Genomic DNA, 10,424 nt, shown 5'->3' on the forward strand with positions numbered 1-10,424 from the left:
GCACGGTTGTAAAGTGGTCTCTGAAATGAACTCATTAAGCAGGAGGCTGTAAAGTTTAAGTGCAAATAAAAGTACTTTTTCCTCAGCAATAAATGTTCTGTGTTGGTTTGCGTTGTTCCTCGTGCCTCAACCAGTGTGTCGTACATTCACGCATTCAACTGGCTCTTAAAGTGACACCGAGTGGCTTCCTCTGAGGAATGTGTGCTGTGGATAGTGCGAGTGCTTTACATTTTATGTCTGGATCAGAGGTCAGGAAGCCACATCCAGCAAAAACAAATCACAGCTCCAAAAACTACAATAGTTTATTCCTTCATGTAGAAACACTTTGTACACATTTACGATATGCATTTGATATAAACGAGTGTTTTTCTGAACAAACACCGAACATAGCTTGAAAGCTCTATTTATAGCTCTATTATATAAATGCACACTTCTAATTCAGATATGTTTCAGCTAGAACACAGGCAGGGAGAAGTTCAGCTTTGTCAATAATTATAAAGGGGAAAAAAAAAAACGATGCCATAAATACACAAACAACAAGCCTACAAAAAGAAGAATTAAAAAAAAAAGACATTTATAGATGAGTCAATTCATTTAGACGTTCAGTTGCAGCACAGCCAGACGTGCAGCATCTGTGCCCCCGCTCTGCTGGCTCCCCTCTGATACCGGCCGGGGCGGAGAGACCCAGTGGCTGCACTGGAGCAGAGGTACTGGTCCCATTCGTACCTCTAAATTAAGCCTTTACAACCCGCCTAAAAATAACAGGAGTGCAAGAGAAGGAGAGGAATCGGTCTGTGCTCACATAGTGAGGGAAAGCAGCTCGCCTCCTGTATGGAAAACTGTCCATGTGTGTGTGTGTGTGTGTGTGTGTGTGCGTGATGCCACTGGGCGGGGGGCTTGAGACAGCACTCAGTACATCCCGTCCTCATACATGTCCGTCCGCAGGCAGAAGAGGATTCCTCCACCCAGCATGAAGATGGTGGCCCCCCAGCCGAGCCCGTAGCCCCAGTTGAACTCATGATAGGTCTGGAGAACGGTTCCGTCGATGAACTTGATCGGGTAGAGAACCAACGCACAGGCCTGTAGAACCACTAGAACAAAATAGAACGCGAGATAAGACTTTACCGGGGGGCGCACTTGTATTGTTGATCAAATGAAAATGAAAAAAGAGATGACATTTAGGATAGAAGTGAAACAGTAATAAAATAGAAGCTTCATAATGAATGTTAATTCAGTAAAACTTAATAAACTGTGTCTACCTGTGTTGTAGACTGGAGTAGGAGTACTAGACTGGAGTACTATAGAGTCAAGGTACTCCAATACACAATAAGCTCTACAGAGAATGATTTCTGGACGGAATTGGAAGGAATTTCTGACTGGGACTTTCCTTCCTACAGGATGAAGGTGTGTGCGTGTGTTGGGGGACGACGGCAGCTCAGGAATGTGCTGCCGTCCAGACTGAGCTCGTAGCCCACTGAGGTCATGTTTCCGGACAGAAAATAAACGCCACATTGAAACAGTCCGGCCTCTCAGCTGCTGAGGGCTGCACACTTTATTCCTGCGAGGCTCTTAACGCAATTACACACAGGAAAGGGTCACACTGCATATCCACACTTTTCAATAAATGGGTAACAGTCAAAGGCGCGGCCATTAAGCTGGCAGCACACACTGGGCCCTTTGTGACCCATGCGCTCCGAGGGCAGACCCCGACACGGGAAACTGTATACCTGCCTGTTATTTACTCTTGTACTTTTGGGCAGGCGCTTTTTCCGAGCCGTTTCTCTGATTGCGATCCCTAACAATCTCCTGAACTCCACCAGGAAAACAAACAAGTTTATATATATATCTGTAAAAAAAAAAGAAATCCTCCCACTTTAGCCGAGAGGTAAACCTCCAGCGGGGGGGGGGGGACATTAATTGCGATGCGTAATAAAAATGCCTGTTGCTTATTTAATTTTGGAAACGAGCAAAACCTGGAAGGGGGGCCCGAGCTGAGAAGCTGTGAAGTGCTTTGTGTTTCTTTGCAGATGTTCCAGTGAAAGAAGAAGCCCAGGCGGCTGAGCAGCAAACGGAACAACACGTCTTCACTGTTTGACTCTAATTAGATGTTTTATACAACATAGTTCCTCCCTCAGAGTCAAAAACCAAAAGCACCCTTTCTCAAAGCATTCAGCAGAGTCTGTGCTGGCTAGTTTTTTTTTTCCTGTCAGTGACTTCACTTTGTTGGTAATTCTGCAAATTCCGCGGCTGCTTTTTTCTTGGCCCGTGAGCCGGCAGCTCCCCAGAGTCCACGTCACAGAAAAAAGAAGCTCATCCAGAAGCTCACTTCTCTTTACTGTGATCACTGGAACAAAGAACCGGCCCCGTCTTTATGTAAATTGCTGTGGTTTGCGGCGTACGCATGTGTGTGCCACCTTTATGTTTCCAAACGTGCGCACGAGTGCGATGCGTTGCCGTGCTTGGAGCGCCCAGCAGGGCGGAGGAAGACATACCTGCGGTGAAGAGGAGGACGGCTACGGTCCGGTAGTGCTGCCTCTGCGTCCCCCGGCAGATGGAGATCAGAGCCACCAGGAAGCCCAGCAGGGTCGCCACGGCACCGGCCACCAGCAGCACGAGGGTGGCAATCTGCCAGTCTGCGGGACGAGGACACGTTCAGGTTAGAGCGGCGCCGGCCCAACAAAAGCCCGACCGATGACAGACACGCCAGAGCGCATCCCACAGGGGGCGGTGAAGGCGGGGCAGCGGGGAGCCGACTCCACATCTCCTTTTGCTTTTGCTTCACTTCAAAGAAACGAAATATCATTCATACCTGAATTACAGGATTAAGGGTTTTTTTTTTTTCATTTTGAGGTTGAGAAAAATACAATTACTTGTGGATAGATATATTTAAAAAGGAGATCAATAACATTTGAAGGAAAAAACTAGGTAAATAAAAATAAATACACACTACACTGCAGCTTCACGGTACAAGCCGTCCTTTGCTATTATCTCCTCCCTACAAACGTATTTATTTTACGCTTGTATACTTCCACCTGTACGATATTGATCTGTCCCCGAGGTTTATTCTGATCCTGTAGACTTTTATACTGAAATGAAGTGATTTTCTTGCTAACTGTGTGTTTAGCAGATGAGATCTGCGTGATCCGGCCTGTTTCAGCGCGATGCCTCTTTGGAGTGTCGATTACTGAAGCTGGAGTTCCTGCTCTCTGGCTGCAGAGTCGTCTCCCGATCGATTCCCCATCACTTTTTAGCACCACATTTCCTCAGACTCCAGCTTCTCACAGTGGAAACTAATCAAACCGCATCTTCTGCATCAAAGGATTCTCCTTTGGGAAGACCTGTGAAAGGGCCGGTTGTCAAAACAGCTCATTTCATGAACTTTCTAAAGCGAGCAGCTTTGGTAGGAGCCTCAGACCGACTGATTGGTGCCATTCTTGTCAGTGTCAGAAAAAGCATCACCTTTAAAGACTCGACTCAGGAGCAGAGAGAGAGAGAGAGAGAGAGATACGAGCTGGGTGTCTCTCTCTCTCTCTCTCTTTCCATCTGAGCTTCTGATTCATTTGTTTTTCCAGAAAGTCAAAAGGACATTTTGCTCAGAAACATCTGAACTCGATTTGATTCAGCCTTCGAATATCTTTGGTCCATTATGTGGTTTGTGACAGACAAAACCTCTCTCTAAAGAATATGAAACCGTGTACTCACATCACCAGTATGTTTTTCTGTTGGTCACTGAGGTATTTGTTCACCCCCCCCCCACACCCACACACACACACACGCCCGCTACATCAACCGGATTGCATCACTCAAAAAAACAGATAGAAAAATGTGGGAAGCTCAGGATTGGCATGGATTTGTGCCTTGTGGTGAACTGCCCCTTTAACCCCCCCCCCCCCCCCCTGCTTTAATGAGCCCTATTCACCCAACGCATTCCACACAGCCAGCGGTCAGTCACCCCAAACTTGTGCTCCTCTCCTCATAGCGGTGTGTGTATGTGTCGGCGGCACAAAGAGTCAACTTCAGCTCTAACCCCCCCCCCCCCCCCCCCCCCCCCCCCGCACGATATCCGGCTGCTTTTAGCTTTCTAGTGTTTTCTTTTATCAATCTGCTGCTGTTTGCTGCTACTTTCCTCCCCCCCCTGATGGGCGAGGGAGGGGGTTGGAGGCGATAACACCCCAGCCGTGAGGCGCCTCTGCTTGACAAAAGGCAACCTGGTGGGGCCGGGCCTTGTGAGGTGGAGGACTCTCAAAGCCGCCTGCGGGCCGGAATGGGTTAACCCTTATTGTTCTATTATTGCCTGTCCTAAACATGGAAGCTGAGTTTAAATTTGTTAAATAAAGGAGCAGATGGTGCTTGATTGTTAGTTTGTAATCATTCTCAAGAATCTTTTCTGAATAAACTACATTATAATAATGACGTGCTGAGTCATCCTGCTGACAAACAAACAAATACTTTCCTGCGGAAGTCTCTTCAGTTAAAAAAGCATCCGGGGTCAACAGTAGCGCGTGACACTGACTCGCACGCCCTTTGAAACGACACCAGCTCAATCCCTTTGATCTCACGCGTCCTTCCTGGCCGTGTTTGTGACGTCACCGCTCTGGTATGAGCAGAGGAAACGTATCAATGGCTCCATGAAGCCCTGAACGCCTCGGCTGGAGGCGGCCAGCCAGCCCAGCAAAAACAAAGTCACATCTGGAGCTTCAAAACAAATACCCCCCCCCCCCCAAATATTGAATGTGTAGCTCCAGAAATAGACCATGAAAGGAGCTACAGATAACATGGTAATTATGAACCTCCACAAGTTAGTCACACAGGGCATAATCACCGGCGCATTACGCGTAATTACGCGTAAGAAGAAAAGTGGTCAAATCAGTTGCCACGTAAAATGTACGAGATTTTTTTTTTTTTTTTTTTTTTTGCATGTTCCTGCTAATTTATTTGAATTTTCAACAGTTTAAACGCGTAATTATTAAAATAACAAATATATACAAAACTACAAACAGCCTCCTAAAGTCGAGGACATGCGAGATGAAAGGCGAAGGTTCCGCCGCGTACCGGACGTGAGGGTGGAGAAGCAGCTCCAGCGGGGCTCCGCGCCCCCGGACCGGGAGCAGGACTCCCACAGAGACAGCGAGAAATGCTCCGCGGTGACCCAGGCTGGGCTGAGCAGAGCCGCCGCGTCCAAACACAGAGCCAGGAAGACGCACAGCAGCGCGATCAGCTTGAAGGGCCGGAACACGCACGCCTCGTTCACGGACATCTTCCACCGGGGACGCGACGACGACGCGGGTCGCTCAGTCACAAGAGATCGCTGGAGCTCCGTGCGCGTCCTCGCCCAGCACCATAGCCATTCACTGCTGTGTGTGTGTGTGTGTGTGTGTGTGTGTGCGCGCGTGTGTGTGCGCGCGTGTGTGTGTCCAGCGGGGAAAGTTTAACGGGAGACTTCCGGTTAAAGCGGGGTTTTCAAAATAATAGCGAGAGATGAGACGTCGTTTACGCTTTTTAAAGAGTCAACATGTTTGAACTCTATTTTAATATCTCCGTGTTAAATGCGATTCATAGAAAACTATAAAATTATTATTATTGCTGTTATTTCAAAAGTTATTGTATGATTACATCGACAAGTTCAAAGGAGAGTTTTCTCCACCGAGGAGGAATTAAACAGAATTTAGGCTTTTTCAAGATATCTTGTAAAACCTACTTTTCAATTCACTCACCAAAAATCTCAGTCATAAAGAGATCCGATTTGCACTCTCATGCAAAATGTCTTCTGGATCTGATCCAGAATGAGGTCAGGAAAAACTATGACATTTTAACATTAAAGCAGTTAAAAATGTACGACTCAGATTCACTTTTACTTTTCATGGTTGGTGTATAAAGATATTAAGAACAATTTAGAACCTTTTGATGATGATCCGAATCACCATGTGGATTAAGGATTCTTTAGACATGGGAAATCATTGGGCTGTAACTCCACAATAAATGGTCAGGGTTCTTGGGAAATACAATGCAGGATAAGATTTAGAGAGGATCAACTAATGAAGAAGGGATCACGTATGTATTGGATCAAATACATGACTTTCCTGCTTATACTTTACACCGTGGAGCTTCTTCAACTCATTTCAATCAATAACCAATCAAGACTTGACAGATTTTCAATAAACTTGGTGGAAGAATGGGACAGGTGCCAAAATGTGTCTTGTTAGAGTTTTTATTTGGGTTTGATTTATTGAAAGAGATTATTTGGCCCAGGCCTTCTAGAACAATCCATTAGTTTTCTTAGGTCATAGTTTTTCTACAATGAGGCAGAAATGAGACTGTGTTTCATCACGTAGACAAAAGCAGCATGAGAAATGGCAAAAACCAATAAACCACAAAGCATTACGCAATTTGAAAATCTCTCCAACCTTGGCCCAAATGTAAGTCACTTTGGTTAACCATGATTTCAATCACAATGAAACAATATAGGCTGAGGCCCAATGTCACATGATCAATCAGAAATTGATGAAATGAATAATGATATTTTTCCCACTGAGTCAGACTCAGTACCTAAAACATTCCTGCTGTACTTATTGGCAATATATTTTTTTATTTATCTTCAGTAGGGATCTGATGCACTTACAACCATTGTATTTGATCAAAATCGAATTAAACTAACTCTACAGAGAATTATTTCCACTAGTAAACAATGATGAGGTATGCAAAATGGAACCAACACTGTTTTCTCTCATTTCTTTCATGTAGGGGTTAAAGGCTAATCATGCAATGCGGTAGTAGTCCAGCAGAGGGCAGATTTGAGACACGATTGACGTCATAGAATACTTTCTCCCATTACCTTGTAACCACGAACACTGTATTCATATCTCTTAAAAACAGGCATGGAATGTGTAATAAAACCCCCCAAATGAAATGTGTTCATCCAGTTCATGGGTCTTCTGGAATACTCTCAGCTTCTGGTGAATAACATTACTGCAGGATCAGAGCTCTATCTATTCCTAAATGCTACATCATTATCCCACAGCTGGCATGCATCTGTGTAATAATGTTATCAGGGTGAGGAGGGATGGCCAGTTTGCTCTACGTGGTTGCCTCCTCTTGTATCTTGTGTTTCGGATCAGTATCATTGACTATCCAAATGTCTTAATTTGATGGATTTCTTTTTAATTTATACTTCTCTACCCTTATTTTGGTTTGTCAGGTGAGATTTGAAAAACATTTTTATGTCAATAAATGTTCATATTTTAGCGAATTTATAATACAGATGTAAAATTCAGAGTTATATCTGCTGACAAACCACTTATTTTTTTATTTTCTAACATACTGTGTTGTCTCATAGACATCGTATATAAAGTTAGGGGCAATTAAAAAAAACAAAAAAATGGGTCACTGCATTCAGAACAAGCAAATATTCTGAGGAGGAACTGATTTGGGCATTTTGGATGTTTCTTTGCTGCCTTCTGGCCACATTGGCTTTAATTCCGCCCCTTTCATTTGGTGTCTAGATTAGAGGTTTTCAGTGTATCAGCGTTTCAGACTAATACCACCCTTCTCAGCCTGGACTCATGAGCAGGGGGGGCGTCTAGCATTAGGGGTATCTGTGCTGAGTGTATCGCTTATTTTCTTTAAATGCCTCTCTTGCCTGGCAGAAAGGGCCGAACGTTCATGTCAAACTCCTGCAAAAGCCCCTCATTAGAAGGTCTGTGGCAGACAAAGCTACTCGAGGAGGCAAAATGGTGACTCCCGAAAAAATGTGATGGGGGGGGGGGGGGGGGGGGGGTCCACGTGATCAAGATAACAGAGAAAATAAAGAAACAGATAAGGAAACAGAATGAGATGATTTTGCAAATGAATAAAAAAAAGGAACAAGCATCTGTGATTTTGCATAATTGATGTTAATAATGATGAAGCCGTTTTGCAACTGTCTGATCAGATGATGTCACCTTTTCTTGCTCATGGTGGTCCTCCTGGAGCGTCTGCAGCTGATTAGGCTCAGAGTGAGACGCTCAACTTTCCCAGGCTGTGAATCAGCTTGCATGGCAATCGCTGAGACTTTGCTTGGTGACGCGGCCCTGACTGGAGAGTTTCACCCTGCTGTGTCCCTCTTTACCGTAACAACGGCGTCCCATCATGAGTCACACTCTGGTTGCACTGCTGCTTAGTCATACCTGGTTCAACTCACAAGCTGACCCGGAAGTGACCCGTCCAGCCATTCATTCATTATTTAATTGTGCTACGAGTTTTCATGTGGATCATTTTCTATTCATATTTACTACAACTATATCACAAGGTTACATTTTATTTAATAAGTATCAGAGGTTTTCATATCTATCGCTCCCTCGTCCACTAAAATAATCACGCTTGTTACTCCTTTATATTGATTTTAGAACTTCGTTTCACTTAGTCATTGCAGTGTAGATAAAGAAACATGCCAATGCATTCACGTCTTCGATTCATCGGTGCGATTCTTCTGAAGCAAGCCATCCTGCATAATTAGTACCTTGATTTTTAAGAATTATTAGTTTAGGGCTTTTACTCTAAGATTCTTTACGAGACCGCTCGATTCATGTCGAGATAGAAATGAGTCTTCATTATTGTCTCCAGAATATCAGGGTACCTTTAAAACCCGGCCTGTTCATGGCAGTTTAGTGGATTCCCTGCATGCTGGATTCCCTCCAGGTCGGTCCAGCACCCGTGCGTCTAGCAGCTGGCTTTATTGTGACTTTTCTCAAGGTCGTGTTGACGGTTCATCTTAAGGCGGGCGTCAGTGTGTCTCCTTCTCTTCCTGCACTCTGTTTAAGTAGCTGGCCAGGAGCTCTGGACTCACGGCGTTCCAGTTTCAAGCCTGTTTTGTGGACTGACCCTGCTGCAGTGACTCTACAGAATGCTGAAGCAGATTATTAGAGGGGCAGTGATGGATTCGTTTGGACCGCTGAGGTGACGGCTTTCTCATTACATCATCGTCACTGACAAAATGTCACAGTTTCAACTTGCAACAGTCGGGGTCAAGAAGAGGATTGTGTTTGGCTACTTATATTTGGCTTTGCCGTCCCTCTGCTGTCCCGCTGTGGTTCCTGGACGTCCCACCTGTCTCTCCACTCCAGGCCTGCATGCCAGCTTGCGGACATCTGTTTACTTCCTCCTCCATCAGTTGTCATGGCTGCGCCACCCACACACACACACACCCATACTATCGCAGTCTGACCCCTCCCCTCGCCGGACAGCCCTCTCCGCCCCTCTCTGGTGGTTTCCCCAAGACCCCAGCTGTGAAGCTCTTATGCTCATCCTGCAGCCCACCTCGTTCACCCCCCCACCCCCCCCCCCCATCATGTCTCCAGCCAGCAGACAGCTCGCTCTGAAACGCCGCCTTCATTTTGCTGTTTGGACTGATTTGAAAATGCGCATGATGCATACAGGTTTTGAAAAATGCATGGATGATGTGTAGTTATTTTCTAAGATTGTTGCACACATGAGGATATTTTATATCGTTTTTCTTTTAAATATTTGTAATCTTTAATTTTTAGAATCTAGAACAGTTACAGTACTTCCCTTGTTCACAATGTTTTCTCACATTCAAATCATTAAAAGCTCTCCAAAAGGAGATTTAAAAAATACAAAATAATAATCCATGAAGAAAAAAAAGATCAAATAATCTGCTTTTACTGAAACCCATCATTCGTGTGTGAAAAAAATATACATTTGGATTTTTCTTTAAATATTAAACAAAGAATCGCCGTAAAAGGAATGTTACAATAATTTCAGAGCTCAGTTTCTGCCTGAGACACAGTGAAACACAGCTCCCTACTGAGAGCCAAATATCCAGATCTGCCCCCCCCCCCCCCCAGGCTAGTAGCCCGCCTCCTGCATGGACACTTCTCCTTCCTGTCTCCTGTGACAGACTGCAGGCAGCGGTGTGTGGGGCGCTCGCTGAGGGAGCTGCAGCCAGTGATCAGAGTGAATCGGAGTTATGCATGACATCCAAAGGAGAGGCTCCAGAATGGGACAACAGCTGAGCGTAAATAAAGTGAAGCGTTTCCTGCCCGAGGGGAGAGGAATGGATGACAGAAGAGAGTCCGGCCTGCTGGGTAGAGTTGACTCCTTTCGTCGGCTTCTTACAAATGCAGGCCTGATATTTGTCGTGTCATTCAAAGCACCACAAGGAAGCCATTGCTGCGGCGTGGACAGCTGAACTATCCTGTCGACGGTGAATAGACAAGTGACCTCCGACCTCCTACATTTGCTTGGCTGTTCTAGAGGGATCATTCTGAGGCAGGGAATTAAGTTTTTCCGAAGCAAAGCAAATGCATGAACAGTTTGAAATCTGCACCAACAAAAACGGATCTGAACTAGTGACAGTAAAATAGACCCGAAGGTGAACTTTGTGGAGCCTCGTACGTCGCATTGCCCCAGTTTTAAGGCCTAGAAGTCAT

The 10,424-nt window shown here is 45.2% G+C and overlaps 1 protein-coding gene across 1 annotated transcript; it reads right to left on the reverse strand.

The window, feature by feature from the left end:
• Positions 1 to 292: 292 nt before the first annotated feature.
• On the reverse strand, positions 293 to 5,268 carry LOC137900661 (transmembrane protein 47-like). Its single transcript, XM_068744784.1, has 3 exons — positions 5,053 to 5,268; positions 2,493 to 2,633; positions 293 to 1,091 (listed from the first exon to the last, which is right to left on the reverse strand). The coding sequence occupies exons 1-3, from the start codon at positions 5,255 to 5,257 to the stop codon at positions 910 to 912; spliced, it is 528 nt and encodes a 175-aa protein (XP_068600885.1). The 5' UTR covers positions 5,258 to 5,268; the 3' UTR covers positions 293 to 909.
• Between the last annotated feature and the right edge of the window lie 5,156 nt (positions 5,269 to 10,424).

The sequence above is a fragment of the Brachionichthys hirsutus genome, chromosome 10 (genome assembly GCF_040956055.1).
Source record: "Brachionichthys hirsutus isolate HB-005 chromosome 10, CSIRO-AGI_Bhir_v1, whole genome shotgun sequence".
In the NCBI taxonomy this organism is placed as follows: Eukaryota; Metazoa; Chordata; class Actinopteri; order Lophiiformes; family Brachionichthyidae; genus Brachionichthys; species Brachionichthys hirsutus.